Below are 16,284 nucleotides of genomic sequence, written 5' to 3' on the forward strand. Positions count from 1 at the left end.
ATTTATGTTTTCCATATGGGCTTGAAGAGGAAGGTTTAAACTTAATTTACATGCAAACGGGGTATTTTTTGCAGACGTAATTTAAGAAATATTAAGGGTTAAAGTTTGAAATAGTCGAATTTCGGGTAGTTGTGATAGAAAAATATCAATTATATGGCACAACTCCCATGCTAAACCGTTATACCGGGTGTCTTTCCTTTTGGAATTTTTGTAGCCTCAACCAGAGGAGTGACGAGGTTTTGACTTATACAAAAGTTATTATGCATAACCTGGGGCACATGTTAACGGCTATTATTAGTGTGGTTAATTATTTATTTATAATTGTTTATAAAAATAAGTTGCAAAATCAAACAATCTTGTAGTAAGTATTTTTTCATTAAGTCGATCGGTTTTTTGAAATGATTTTGATGACGTAGTTAGTAAAATGGTATTGATATAATTTTAATTGTTTATAACAATTGTTTTTGAAAAATATTAATAAGATAATAGTTATTTTAACGTGGTGTTTTTCCATAAATATAAGAGCATGTATTTCTATAATTGTTTTATCTCCGTCTATTTGTTTTCATTTTTATTTTAATTCATTAAGAGTTTATAGGGCTATCCTTGTCTTACTCTCTGTGAATTGGTATTAAACTATCCTTGTCTTTCATGGAGTGAATGTTCAATTTTCAATCTCGTTTATTAATTTAATTAATTTAGATAGAAAATCGGCGTTAACGTTACTGGTGTTTAGGGGTATGAGAGATTCTATTTTTATTATAATAATTAAGTGTCAAAATTTTCGTTCAGAAATGTAATTTTTCAGCTTTAAAATGTATAAAAGACTAAAATATTAATGTAAAAGTGATTTGGTCTTTGTAAGTCTAAAGGGTGGGAAATTCAAAATGGCGGATGTGAAACTTTAATAATTTATAACTCGAGAACGGTAAGAGATAAAAAGATGGGGTTTCTTTTGTTGTGTTCAGATAATTAAGGGCATTATTTTAGGTTGTTTAAAATTTCTGTGTTTTATGGATTTCCATAATTTTTAATTATATCTCGGAATTGAGAAGAGATATAAGGTGGGGGTTTTTGTTAGGTTACTTGACATGCTCTGCTGAGTATCTGCGGTGATTTTATTTATCATCTTTTAATAATATTTTTATGATAAATTTTATTGTTAATTAGTTTATTTTGAGAGATACAATAATGGTTTATAATCAAAAGTTATTTGACTTTTTGTGATAGTTCCAATAATCACATTAACTAGGTCTGTTAATAATATAATTTATTTGTTTATAACAATCATGTTTGAAAAAATGCTAATGAGATAATTATTATTTTAGCGTGATAATGTTTCTCAGGCATAAAAGGTTATGTTCTTATGAATAATCTACCTTTAATTAATTTATTTATATTTTATTTTAATTTTCTGAATTTATTCTTATGGAACATGTGTTTATTCATGTGTTGAATTGAATTTATATTGCATAAAAAATCTCATAAAACTTGTAATATTCATTTACGATCAATTTTAGTGACTCTGGGGAATTTTAACAAGCAATTGTCCAAAAGTTTATAGTGTGATTCATGCAAATGGGGCTTAAGCTTGAAGGGTACCTTAAGGCAGCCATGTTCTCTAGGCTTATGTCTACTACTTTAAGAACGCGTGTTCGGATCAGCTGAGTGTTTGTTGTGACAGTTAATTTAAAGAATGATTGTTATATTATAATGTTGTTTTCAGATGCTGGGGACTTCTAGCAATGAAGGTAGAAAATCAAAAAATTTATGCGGGTGGAATGTAGCGGTGATTATACCGTCAGACGTGACATCTCCCTCCTTAGGGAAGTTCGGTCTCCGAACTTTTATTAGTAAGTATAATTTTGTGGTTATGTCGTATAGAGTATGATTATATTTATAGATAATTAATTATTTATGTGATTTTTATTACAGAATTCTAAAATGTGTTTGGCAGTATAAGAGCTATGTTGTTGCAGTTGGATTTATCTAAATCGAGGTAATAGTTCCATTGATAAAATATTTGTTTAGCAATGTGCTTAAGTAGTTCGATAGATTTGATTAGTAATATATTTTTTCTTCTTCTCTTCTCTCCTTTTTTTTTTATTTATTTTATCGGGTATATACACATGTATATCTGTACTTGCATACATATATAGACGCGCATATTTGTTTTCAGTGTTCATTCCTTATGTTACTTATTAGGATATCTATTAATATAGGTTATTCTTATTTTATTATAGGGCTGGTTATCTATACTGTCACCATGATTTCGTTGGACGGATATGATAAGGATAAATTAAAAGTAAGTTAATGCTATACTTCTATCGTTACTACATTTATTCATATAAGTTTAGTCTCTCCCCTTTTTATTTTTTTTTTTTATTATTTTTGTTTAAATATATTCAAGTATTTGCCGCGTGTTCTTTCCTTAGCTTCGTCTAAATCCAGGCGATAAGCAAGATTACGTAGTCTTTTTACTTCTAGCAGAAGGCTTGTCGTTGACATTTTGCTTAGCTCTGTAAGGATAATTATTTATTGATTATATATAACGGTTTTATCTTATAAGAGTGCAGTAATTAATATATTTCGTTATTGTTATAGGTGAGAAGAGGTAATAGTGAGCTGAGACTGAATTAATAAGGATAAAGGATAAGTATTTCAATCTTATTTTATAATCTTATGAATATATATATATATATATATATGAATAAGAATATTAATGTATTTTCTTTCAATTTTATTTCAGGCAAGGAATAGGTACGAAATTATCCTGGATGGGCTTGTTTTACGAGTGTGAATATGAATACGTTATAATAGTGATCTTACAATTAGTAAAGCATGTAAGTGATTTGCATTTTAAGGTTGACTAAATATATGTGTTTTTCTATTTTTTTATTATATGCGTATGTCAGCGTATTCTTTCCCCTTTTCTATGCATGTATATTAAAGTTAAAATTATTAATGTAGAATTAAGATTACATTCTACTGATTGCTACGATTTAATTTTCAAAGTACTTATTCTAAGGAAATTAAGGTCCTCCACCGTGCTCATGAAGTATAATCATAGGTTAATTGTATAAAATTAATATTTTATTTTGATCCCTTCACCATGTACATAATAAAAATGTTAGTATTAGGTTAATGTTGGTCTTATAGTAAGGTCGCTCGCTAATGTTTATTGTATTATTTTAAGTAGTGCTAACACTAATATAAAGGTGCTAAATAATAAGACAGTTCCCTGTAAGCAGTACACTAAAAAGAAAATCAAGTGGTAATTTATAAAGTTAAATATAAGTATATAACGCAAAATAATCGATAAGCATGTTTAAAAGTATAATATGTAGGTTATATGAGATATAGTAACATTATAACTTGTGCAATTGTATTGTATCGTATGTTGCTTAACGTGTTCCTCGAGGAATAATCGCCTCACATAGAACTTGATAAGTTAAGTGTTCGGTACGTCCGCGTAAATCTATTATAGTGGTGCGGCACTCGTGACAATCAATCGCGCGTTTAGTTTTTATTAATAACTTATAACATCGTCCACAGTGTAGAGTTGTATGGACGAATGTTCGCGAAATAAGGTGTAGCTGTCGCCATACTGCGTTTGGTCTGTTATAAATGCAAAATGTGTGCTCGCTTGTCGCACAATCTGCACACAGCGCGAGTTCGGCCGCGATTTGCGCATACCATGCGGAATGACATATGAAGTCATAAGCCGGTCGTACGAGTGGATCTGAATAATCGCGGTAATAAATCGGTATTGATAGTGGCGGTTGTGTAGGAGGGGGTGGCGAGCCCTGTGGTATGGGAAGCATAGGGCGCTCACCTATTATATGATGTCGGTTTGCAGGTTCACCCAGGTGATCGTATGATCCACATTGTCCTCCCAATGCAAGTGGGCTGCTTAGCGATGTACTCAGGCCGCTCAAAGAATGCAACCCACGGCTGCTGCATGCTTCCGCTCGCGTTGAAGATGCCATTGCCACGTACTCGTGGCTCGTCTGCGTTGCCGGGATGTTGGCGTAACGAGGCGGAGGCCTGGAGACATCAGGCAGTCTGATGGTGCCTGTCACCTCGCTTCCCAGGCTGTCATCGTCGGGAGACTCGCGGTTAATTTCATCGAGCACGTCGTCGATTAAATCCTCCATTCCAGGGGTGAGAGCTGCTTCCACGGATGCTACTGTCATTCGCGGCACCTCGTAGATGGTGTTCGCCGGTGTCGGCGGACGCTGAGGTCTAGTGAAGACCTCAGGATCTGTTGGTCCAGGCCAGTCGCGGTCCATATTGGGATGGACGTCGACGCCAGGAGATCTGGTGTCGCGCTCTGGTGGTCCTCGCTGCATTGGAATTGGCGACCGCCGATACGACTGCGCTGCGCTGAGGTCCATAGGAACGTTTTCGTCAATTCCCGGCATGGTTAAAATAATCCGGCGGAGTCGTCCCAATATCCTGTGCCAACGTTTATAATGATTGGTAGAATAGCTGCTCCTTCTCATCCTGTGAAGTGAGCACAAACCAAAGACTAAATTTTGGTACGAAGTCATGTGGTTTGGTCACTTACGAATTATTGCTGTACGTCTTCAAGTCGTCAGTGTGCCTCTGCTTCCTGTGCTTCTTCTTGTAGATTATACTGGATCGTTGCCGTTCTTAAGTCAGACTGTTCGGATTCGGGCTCGGTACTTCGGCTTTTATTCTCTACTGAGGAGCAAGGGGTAGGTCCCTTGGTTCCTTTGTTACGGTTGCATCGTGCATAAAGTAAATTCGCAGTACTGCTGATCCAAGAAGTCCTGCTTATCATCCAGACGATGACCACAAGTATTCCGAGAACACTCATGCCCCATCCTACTGCACTGTAGGTGATAAGTCTTTGTTCTTGCATCCGTCTATCCTTGATCTGGCGAGCCTTTTCAATGATGTCATCAAAAGTCGTTGATACGTGGCTATTATTCATCGTCCATAATTCGCTTGTCGCTTCTGCCAGGTCGATTTGATATTTTTCGCGGATAGGCTCGTACAATTGTAAAATGCTTAGATTGTTCATTGGAGTATAATGCTGTACGAATTCTATAGAATGAACGGATGGATGGCTCATCGTAGTAGTCCCTGCTTTAATTTTACATCCTTGGCGTATGGAAATAATGCCAGAATTACTTATTTCTTCCTGGTTGCTTTGTTGGCATTCTATACGAATTATTTCTCGTTTTCTTGCAGTATATATCCAATTTCCGGGCGTAGTTAAGGCTTTCCAGTATGTTTCTCGTAGGTTTTGTAATACTATGTTGCAATATTCCATTTCTATATTCTTATTTAGTAAGAGTTGAATATTACAACTTGTCGCTTGCCGTATCTTTTTCAAAGGAAATATAGCTGGGCAGATAAATACGGTGCTGGACGATATACATTCTCGCAGTTCCCCTTCTCGGAACTCGTAGAAGCTATCGGTGTCCTCGCTTATTCCAATATGTTCTGCGTCAGATTTAATTATTGCGAATTTTGTTTCGTCAAATGCTTGTTTAGCAGGTAATGGTACGGCTCTATACATTTTATATATTCCAGGAATCAATAATGGAATATGCAGAATATAAATCAATCGATTTCCGGAATAGGCAATTCGTAAGTTGGATATTTTTATAAGTTGATCCATTCCGATTTCGTCAGTACTTACCGGAAATTCTGCATGAGGATTCTGTTCTTTTATTAACTTACAATTTTCTATTAATTGTTGCGGTGAAATTAAACGGGGGTGGATGAATCCCTGCTTTCCGAATAATATTCCATCGATCAGAATATTTAAATCTATTTCATGTTGTAATATTTCCGTATCCAGTTTTGTCATAACTTCCCAAAAATATCGATGCCTTTGATTTAACATCGCTTTAATTTCTATTGCGCTAAGCTGCTTTCTTATCTCCCATGTGGCGTTGTACAGTTCCCCGAAACGCGCTCGCGTTGCTACAGTTTGATTCACGAGCAGCAGAGCGAGATCGTTAGTTTTATTCTCTACATGCATTATTGCATTACGCATGGCATATTCGTCTTCGATGGTTAAAGTTCCGAATAATATCTTGCTAAGTTGTCCAACAAATTCCAAGGGAGCTCGTTTTGTGCGGGATTCTCCTATGAGTGCGCGTATATGATCTTGATACTGCTTTATCTTATTCAATTTGGCAATTAATGAAGTCAATCGTGGTCGTATTTCACAATGTGAATTGTGATCACCACATTGTTGTAATATCGAGTCCATTTGCTGTTCGAGTTTGGCCGTTGCACCTTTAATATCGCGCAAGTCGATGTAGATTATCATCTTCCAAGAATTTTCGGACGTACGCATTTCTCCAACGGCTTCGAAAAATATTCCAGGATTATCTTTTAAACCAGTAATTGTGTATTCTTTTTCCTTCATCCCTGATCTGCAATCCGAGCAGGTTTAGTTCGGTCTACATGTACGATTTTAATTTTATTTGGTGGAATTAATATTTTAATATTATTATTTTCTAGGATTTCCACAATTTCATACGGTCCTGTATATTCATCATCGAACTTGTTTTTCTTTTTAGGTTTTAATAAATATATAAAATTTCCTACTTTATACGTTTGTGTTTTTAATTTCTTATCATAATAGTGTTTATAACGTGTTTTGGCTAACCCTAAATTTGACACAGCTAGTTTTCTTAGATCAGTTAATTTATCAATAAGTTCGCTCACATAATCGTCATACGTTTCTACCGGATTTTCTGTCTTTATTTCAGATGGCAATCGTGCGGCTTTGCCGAATACTAATTCATACGGTGTAAATTTTGTTCCCTCATGTACGCTAGTATTATATGAAAACATAGCATGCTCGAGCCAATTATCCCAATCATGTTCATCAGTTATGTAATGCTTCAAATATTCGGTCAATACATGATGGCTTCTTTCTAACGAGCCATTGGATTGAGGATGGAAAGCAGTTGTGCAATATTGTTTTATTTTAAAATATTTTGCAAATTTCTTCATCATTGAACTAGTAAAATTTGAACCTTGATCCGTCAAAATTGCTTTGGGACTTCCAAATTGACAAATAAATCTACGCGTGAATGCTTTTGCTATTTCCTCTGAGTTCGCTTGCACAAGAGGTACGGCAACTGAATATTTTGTTAATTGATCCTGAATTGTTAAAATATATTCATTACCATTATCAGTAATAGGCAAAGGCCCTAATATATCCATAGCAACTTTATCAAATGCGTCTACAGGAGTGTCGGTTATAATCATCGGTTGTTTAGTCTTTACGCGTACTAATTTTTTCTTTTGGCAACTACTACAGGTTTGAATAAATTTTTCAACTTGACTTTTCATATTTTCCCAAAAATATTTATGACGTATCCGCGCCACTGTTTTTGCGATTCCTTTATGTCCTCCGACACTGGATTCGTGGGACTCACGTATGATACGCGGTCTATCCTTGAGCTCGGGTATGCACACTTGGCCCTTACATACAGTAATTTGAATGTCTGTATTTAAAAATGTAAGTCTTATAATGCATCGTATTCTGAACCATGGTATTTTTATATCGCTATTGTTTTCAGATATGCTCGCATGTGAAATATTTAAACGCATCATTTCGTTTTTTAATTCTCTAAATCCCTGCGCTACATGTTTTTCTTGAATTTGATCATTTAATTCTTCTTTAATTATTATTCCAAAATTTTTCTTGTTGTTCTTTTCTGATATTAACACATGTCCTATTATTCCTTTAAAATTCTTCGGCTTCTGGCATATTTTTCTATCAATTAATTCTTTCCCTATTTCATCTATCGGATCTCCCTTTGTATTTATAAAGTATATTATATTATCATTCCTCATCCATATGTGATCTCGGGAGTCTATAATGTTAACAGAAGTAACTTCCATTTCTCTTATTCTTGGTCTCTGTAATTCTCTCGGTGGTGTTCGTTCCTTTAAGTTAGATTTTTTATTTGTTTTCTTACTTAATTTTTTGTTTGAGAATTTTTTATTTACTGGTCGTTTATTAGAAGTTGTGGCTTTTGTTTTCGCAGAACTTTTATTACTTATTTGTAAAGGTTTAGGAACTGCTTTATACGAAGGAGGTGAAAATATTCTATTTGTATTACTTTCGTCTGTCGAATCATCGCTCGGCGTTTTTTGTTCACGGTATCCTAATGGTTTTTTATTTATTTCATAATCCATTTCATTATCAGTATCTACTTCCATTGTTTTTAATTCTTGTTTATTTAATGGTATATTTTCTTCTATTATTTCAATAGCGTCAATGTCATCTGGCAATTTTGGTAAATTTTTGTCAATTTTTACTTTTGATTTTGGTATTATTTGCATATGCGAAGGTGGTGCATGAACGTCAGCCTGTATTTCAATATTAGTGCGGTTTTGATGGCTGTCGCTAGACTGTGATGTTATTTCCATAGCCTCATCTTCAGATTCCTCTTGTTGTTTATGCATTTCTTTTTTATTATAAAATTTTTTATCATCGATTCGTTTTTTCGGGACACCCGTTGTGTGGCTTTCGCTCGGCCTCTTGCGTGAAGCGCGTGCGTCGTCGGGAGCGGTTGCTTCCTGCAGCGGCTCATAGGCGGCGTCGTCATCGCTAAGACGCTCTTGCGGGCCGCGCCCTTCAGCTTCATCCACATGCAACATTGCGTCTTTACTGTCATCATGGGATTCGTCAAGTTTCTTTGGACTGGAATCTTTACGGTGTTTCTTTGTTCTCTTATGCTTTCGCTTTCTGCGTCTTACGTGGGTAGAAGAGCTACTCTCATGTTTCCTTTTTTCACCTTTTTGACATATTTCTGAATCGTCGGTATCATAGTCGGTTTCATAATAATATGAAACTGTTCCACTGTCACTGCTACTGTCTAAAGCTTTTAAAAATTTACTTCTAGGTGATATTTCTTCTTCACTATCTGAATCTATATAAGGAGATGATTCATCAGGTCTGTTCTTTTTATGCGGTGCTGGATTTCCTGATCCTTCACTTTCCATTGCTCTTTTAAAACTCGGATGAAATGTTTTTTGTTTTTTATGTTCTTGCCCTACTGAGGCTTCACTTGAAGATGATAATGCTCGTTTTGCATTCAAAGGATATACATGTTTAATTTCTCCGATAGGATTCCTGGACAAAGCGTCAGCATTTTTATTTATTTTTCCTGGTTTGTATTTTATTTGATAATCGTATTCCGCTAATTTTAGTCTCCACCTCATTAATCGTGACGTAGGATCAGATACTGAATTTAACCATTCTAATGGTTTATGATCCATTACTAATGTAAATTTACGTCCATAAACATAAGGTCGAAAATGTTTTACAGCATAAATTAAAGCTAATAATTCTCTTTCTGTAGGCGAATATCTTGTTTCTGCGTCATTTAAAACTCTTGATGCATAAGCTATGGGTAGATCGCTTCCTATTTTGCCTTGACTTAATATTGCACCAATGGCGTATCCTGATGCGTCAGTAGTTATAATAAATGGTTCATTAAAATTAGGATATTGCAAAATTGGTTCTGAGCACAAGGCGTGTCTCAATTTATCAAATGCTTCTTGCTGTTCTTGTTTCCATTCAAATGCAATAGATTGTTTCGTTAAATCTGACAGAGGTTTAGCGATTTTAGAAAAGTTTTTTATGAATCTTCGGTAATATCCTGCAAGACCGAGAAATTGCTTAATATTCTTTCGTGTTTTTGGCATTGGAAATTCTTTTACAGCATTTACCTTCTTGGGATCGGGTCGTACACCATTTTCAGTTATTACATGTCCAAGATAAGCAACTTCTTTCTTTAAAAATTCACATTTATCAGGTTGTAAGGATAAATTTGCTTCTTCTAGTCGTTTCATTAATCGTTGGAATTTAATCTCATGTTCCTGAAGTGATTTAGCGTATATTACGATATCATCGAGATATACGAATAATTCAATTCCTTGTAAGCCTGTTAATACCTGATCCATTAATCTCTGAAAAGTAGCAGGAGCGTTCTTTAGTCCAAACGGCATACGGTTATATTCAAAATGTCCGTACGGTGTTGAAAACGCAGTCTTATGCTTGTCAGTCTTGTCCATTAATATCTGGTGAAATCCAGAAGCTAGATCAAATACTGAAAAATATTTCGCACTACCAAGTTGATCGAGTATATCGACAATATTTGGTAGTGGATATGCATCACCGATCGTTTTCTCATTAAGCGCTCGAAAATCTATTACGAGACGCCATTTTTTATTGCCTTTAGAATCATCCTTTTTTGGTACAATCCACAAAGGAGAATTATAAGGCGAGCTCGACGGCTCTATCACACCTTTTTCCAACATTTCGTCAACCTGTCGTTGTATTTCTTCTTTATGTACTTGAGGATATCGATATTGCTTGACGTTGATTGGTCTATCGTCAGTGGTGAATATTCGGTGCTTTGTTACGCTAGTTGCGCCTAGCGATTCTCCTGGCAAATGAAATCGTTCCGCATAATTTGTTACTAGCCTAGTGACACTAGTTTTTTCTTCCGCATTTAAATGATCGAGACGTAGTAGCTGTATTATTTGATTAACTCGTGTTTTATTGTCCTTTGAGTCTTCTTCTGCGTCATTTGCGTCCATTTCTTCGTTATTTAGCTCTTTGAATGGATATATTTTTACAGTCGGTATTGCTAATTCTACGTCTTCGTCCGATGAGTTAATAACATATAGATGTGCTATCCCATCACGATTCGAGACTACGGCGTTACCTAAGTACACCTGCAATCCGGCATCTAATTTTGGAATATATCCGATTTTTATTTCAGGATTTGCTACATGAACAAATATTTGTTTTCGCGTTCTAGCGGGAATAGTGACGATTTCGTCGTTATGGAAATAGTACGATACTCCGTTCACAACCAGACAAGCCCTCGGGTAGTCTATAGTTGCCTTTTGATTTTTGAAGAATTCCGTGCCTAGTATTCCATCTGACTTAATTGGAAAATTATTAGGAACTACATGAAACCATGCATCAGCATCGAGAATGCGTAATTTAGCTACGCCTATCGTGCGTGTTCGTCCTTTAGTTATTCCACTAAGCTCGAATACTATTTTCTTATCAATGGGCACATTCTCATGGAGCGAATTCTCTTTTATCAAATTTATGTCGGATCCCGTATCTATCATAAAGCTAGCGCGTTCGTCGAGAAGATTTTTACTTGGCAGAACGACAGAAGGTGGTTTCCCGATCTTATTACAGATTTTTACACTTGCGTTTCCTCTTGAGGTTCCTCCGGGTTGACCAGGCGCACTCGCGGGCGTTCGTTCAGCGCTGCGCCTACTCGCTGAGCCCGATCTCGGTTTCCCGAATTCTCTTGGGCTCTGTCGCGTCGTACGTTTTCAGAAATTCTATTTTCTCTATTGAAATATTGATTTCCTTGATTCCGCAGATTATTATTATATTGTCTCTTTCGACATTGTTCGAGACTGTGGCCAGGAATCTTGCAGTATCGGCAAATTAAACCAGCGTTTCGCGGATTAGCTAAATTTAGACGATTAAAACGATTATTATTATTAAAATTCATATTTCGCGTGGCATTATTTATCAAAGGATTTCGAACATTATTTAATAAGGAATTTCGGTTCAAAATTCGCGGTTGTAAGGCTTTGCATTCCGCTCGTACATGTCCAGAATTTTTACAATACGAACATACTTTTGGTTGCCATTGCACATGAGATATTTGTGCAAGAGGATTAATAGTGCTGCATGAATAAGTATCATGACCATATCCAAGACAATTATTGCATCGAATTGATTGTATAAGTCCTTCCGTTATTCTTATACGTTGCGCGTGTTCCTGATACTCTGTTTCAGCTTTTATTGCGGATTCTATCGCGGTATTCAAAGTAATTGCGTCTCGTGGATACATTCTTGTATAAATGTCTGTTTTTAAACCAGTTAGAAAATTTCTTACAGCATTGCTTTCAGCAGAATTTAAAAATTGTATTGCCTGATTCGGATTTTCAGTTTGATAACAAGATTTTAATTGTTGCAGGATCATTGATACTCGGCTACCGTAATCGACTACTGATTCGTCGGGATGTTGAGTTACTTTAGCAAGTTCCCCGTGCAATTGTGATGAAGAATAAACTGGTGCAAATCTAGTTCTTAAGACTGCTAACAAAGATTCTATATCATTATATTCTCCACTTAATGCCACCCTCAATGCAGGTCCGACTAACTTATTTTTTATCATTTGAACAAGTCCATATTCCGCGGTAGGAGAAATCATATTTTTAGCGTGCATGCAACTATTAGCAAACTGTAGGACGGGCATATTTTTTCCATCAAACGGGAGAATTGTCTCGGCTGCATCTCGCAAACTTATATACGGCGCATTAGCTCTACGATTCGCGTCGGTTGCGTTAATATTCATGTCGCCTATCTGTCTAGTTAAATCATTTATTCCGTCTGTAGCCATTTTTATTTATTATAATTACTTATTCGTTAAAAAGAAATGTAAAAGTTCGTAATATTGGCATGTTCACGTTCGTAATATTGGTAAGTGCGAACTTACATGTATCGTATGATAATGAAAAGAAGAATGATAGTTATGCGCGACTCCATGAAGCCTTGTCCACACGCTCGCAGCCTTATCCCTGCAGCTTCTCTCCGGAAAAGATCCTCTTCTCGTTAAGGTAGAGACAGGATGTTGTAGAATGAATACAGCAATCGGCTTCTTCTTCCGCTACTGGCTCACTCGGCTTCCAGAGAATTGAAGTGTTGTCCCAAGGGATGCTTTCCAGATGTCCAATCCTTTCAGCTTCCCAGTCGGGATCGCCTTTTTTGGCAATCCCACCGCTGTCACCAAAAATTTCAACTTGTGACGTCCTGGGTGATGCGAGGTGGCTTCGATCCGACAGAACGTCTCCGTTGACGGGTTCTTTTTCTTGCAGTTAAGGAGGTAAAACCCCAGGATAATTAGCTGTTGGTCGGCGATGTAGATTATGGCTCCTTGGATCCGTCGAAGGTAGGTAATTCAATAATCTTCAATAATCTTTATCTTTCTTTTGATATAAAATTGTATGATATTTATTGTAGAACTTTTACGATACAAGTGGTTTATGTGGGAGGATGGAACAAGTATAAGATATGTGACCTTTCCTGGCTCGTTCCACACTCTCCGTCGAGAGAATCTCCGTAGATCTCCGTCGAGAGGGTGAAAGATTCTGCTTTTATACAATTTTGGAAACGGTAGTGGGAGGTGACCACACCTTGTTACAATGAGTCATAAGGCGTTGCCTAGCGGATGTGAGTCTACTTCTAGGGGTGTGGCTCGCTTGCCAGCACCTTGTTACAATGAGTCATAAGGCGTTGTCTAGCGGATGTGAGTCTACTTCTAAGGATGTGGCTCGCTTGCCAGCAATGAGTCATAGGGTTGTGGCTTGCAATTCATTACTTTATATGGTTATGCGTGGCGTTCTGCTTCGACGAAGACTAGATTCACTCGAATGAGTCATACAGGTGACTCGTCTGAATTCTATTTTTATTCTCTAGTCTAACGGCGATTTGTATTGAGAGCGATACTTCTTTTCATTATTAAATTTCATTATGACTTTTATCATGAAGAAAATATTTAATATTTGAATAGTAAAAAGTGCAAATATATGCTGAATATTATTTAAATTTCTTTAGACATACTTTACATACAGTAGAATAATTTAATAATACAATTCAAGTCATTATTAGCATGTCTAAAGTGTAAGAGATATTGCTCTCTTTGTCTAATAGTTAATATGGTATATCTGACTCTCTCTTTCTTCCTTTCAGATCATACAATACTCGCATCTCGCTCGGATTCGTGTTCCTTATGCTGCGCATAATACAATTTTATCTTTCTCGAATTCGTGAGTAACGGTTCGGCGCTTGACATTCGATATTTATATTAATTTTAGTAAGTATATATATATTTGTTAATAGTAATATTAATAAAAGTGATGTTAGCGGTGTTAATAATGATTCTAATATCAGGTTAATAATATATCGTGCAGATAGAAATGGTCAGCATTCTCATTAGTACAGGAAATTAATTTGTTTATACATATATATATGATAAGATTTTTATTATTTTTATATCTCGCAAATGGTTGGGAATTTGATGGGAGTGTATAGGAAACATATTACAGAATTTTCACTAAAATATAATATAGCATTGGAAAATTTTATTGTTAATATATGTATTTGTTATTAACAATTTATTAATTAAATAAATTGGTACTCTTTAATTCGCGTATTGATATTATTATGTTCTCTTTGTTTAAGAGGTTTTGAATTTCTAATATTATCTCGTATATGAACATTCGTTATTTTATTGTTATAAATATTTCGTAAATAAACAATTGCAGAAATAAAAGTTATTATTATTTTTCGTAGGTGTACTAATGCAGAGTTTATGTATGCAGTTTAAATTTGTATTTACCAGAACGAATTTTATGTTCATATATATATTATTGGTAAGTATGGATTGTAATGCAAACGGAGGTATATATTTTGTTAATTAATTAGGTGTAGCGGTTGATTAAGAATTATGGTTTATATATTAATTTTAATGGGAAATGTTCAGGTTATCAATGTATACAAAAAAGGAAATTTTTGCGATTGTGGTTTATGAGATATTATAATATTAATTCCCATGACCTGGGAACCACCTAAGGACATAGTATATATATGTTTGTCACGGGGTAGGTTCCGGGTCTTTTGCGTTATACCGGGTGGTTTTTCCTTTAGATTTTCGTGTAGCTTTCATTAGAAAAGTGACATGGTTTAAGCTTATATAAAAATTGTTATACGTGATCCGAGGTATAAGTTAAAAATATTTAATGACATGGTTAATAATTTGTTTATGATTGTTTATAAAAGTAAATTGCAAAAATAAATAATTATGTAGTAAATGTTTTTCGATTCTAACGATTATTCCGTATACACGTATATATTGTTCTTACTTCAAATTATTCGTTTTCTATTTTATTTTAATTTATTAAGAATTTATTATGGCTATCCTTGTCTTACACCTTGTGAACTGGTATTAAACTATCCTCGTTTTTCATGGAGTGAATGTTCAATTTAAATCTCATTTATTAATTTAATTAATTTAAATAGAAAATCGGCGTTAACGCTACTGGTGTTTAGGAGTATGAGAGATTCCATTTTTATCATAATAATTAAGTGTCAAAATTTTTGTTTGGAAATGAAATTTTTCAGCTTTAAAATGTATAAAAGACTAAAATATTAATGTAAAAGTGATTTGGTCTTTGTAAGTCTAAATGGTAGGAAATTCAAAATGGCGGATGTGAAACTTTAATAATTTATAACTCGAGAACGGTAAGAGATAAAAAGATGGGGTTTCTTTTGTTGTGTTCAGATAATTAAAGACATTATTTTAGGTTGTTTAAAATTTCTGTGTTTTATGGATTTCCATAATTTTCAATTATATCTTGGAACTAAGAAGAGATATAATGTGGGGGTTTTTGTTAGGTTACTTGACATGCTCTGCTGAGTATCTGCGGTGATTTTATTTATCATCTTTAATAATATTTTTATGATAAATTTTATTGTTAATTAGTTTATTTTGAGAAATACAATAATGGTTTATAATCAAAAGTTATTTGACTTTTTGTGATAGTTCTAGTAATCACACTAACTAGGTCTGTTAATAATATAATTTAATTGTTTATAACAATCATGTTTGAAAAAATGTTAATGAGATAATTGTTATTTTATCGTGATAATGTTCCTTAGGCATAAAAGGTTATGTTCTTATGAATAATCTACTTTTAATTAATTTATTTATATTTTATTTTAATTTTCTGAGTTTATTTTTATGGAACATGTATTTATTCGTGTGTTGAATTGAATTTGTATTGCATAAAAGATCTCATAAAGTTTGTAATATTTATTTACGATTAATTTTAGTGACTCTGGGGAATTTTAACAAGCAATTGTCCAAAAGTTTATAGTGTGATTCATGAAAATGGGGCTTAAGCTTGAAAGGGTACCTTAAGGCAGCCATGTTCTCTAGGCTTATGTCTACTGCTTTAAGAACGCGTGTTCGGATCAGCTGAGTGTTTGTTGTGACAGTTAATTTAAAGAATGATTGTTATATTATAATGTTGTTTTCAGATGCTGTGGACTTCTAGCAATGAAGATGGAAAATCGAAAAATTTATGCGGATAGAATATAGCGGTGATTATACCGTCAGACGTGACACCCCCTATTTTCCTTTTGAGTTACCTCACTTGAACTAATCGCGTTAT

The 16,284-nt window shown here is 34.8% G+C and overlaps 1 protein-coding gene across 2 annotated transcripts; it reads right to left on the reverse strand.

Annotated features, from left to right (window-relative positions):
- Positions 1–4,416: 4,416 nt before the first annotated feature.
- LOC112461789 lies at positions 4,417–12,698 on the reverse strand. Of its 2 annotated transcripts, XM_025027169.1 has the most exons (3): positions 12,549–12,698; positions 4,571–6,419; positions 4,417–4,506 (listed from the first exon to the last, which is right to left on the reverse strand). In XM_025027169.1, the coding sequence occupies exons 1-2, from the start codon at positions 12,596–12,598 to the stop codon at positions 4,598–4,600; spliced, it is 1,872 nt and encodes a 623-aa protein (XP_024882937.1). In that variant the 5' UTR covers positions 12,599–12,698; the 3' UTR covers positions 4,417–4,506; positions 4,571–4,597. The 2 variants fall into 2 exon arrangements, with proteins under 2 accessions (XP_024882937.1, XP_024882936.1); XM_025027168.1 differs by having other exon boundaries at positions 4,418–6,419.
- Positions 12,699–16,284: the final 3,586 nt, after the last annotated feature.

This window comes from Temnothorax curvispinosus, unplaced genomic scaffold (assembly GCF_003070985.1).
Source record: "Temnothorax curvispinosus isolate PA1 unplaced genomic scaffold, ASM307098v1 QBEX01011777.1, whole genome shotgun sequence".
Taxonomy (NCBI): domain Eukaryota; kingdom Metazoa; phylum Arthropoda; class Insecta; order Hymenoptera; family Formicidae; genus Temnothorax; species Temnothorax curvispinosus.

What these genes read in the sequence shown, in the direction of transcription:
- LOC112461789 (XM_025027169.1), bottom strand. Translation starts at nt 12,598, where the DNA reads ATGGAGTCGCGCATAACTATCATTCTTCTTTTCATTATCATACGATAC. An exon ending in TTCATTATCATACGATACAT is followed by an intron (nt 6,420 to 12,548) that starts GTAAGTTCGCAC and finishes CTCGGATTGCAG; the next exon opens with ATCAGGGATGAAGGAAAAAG.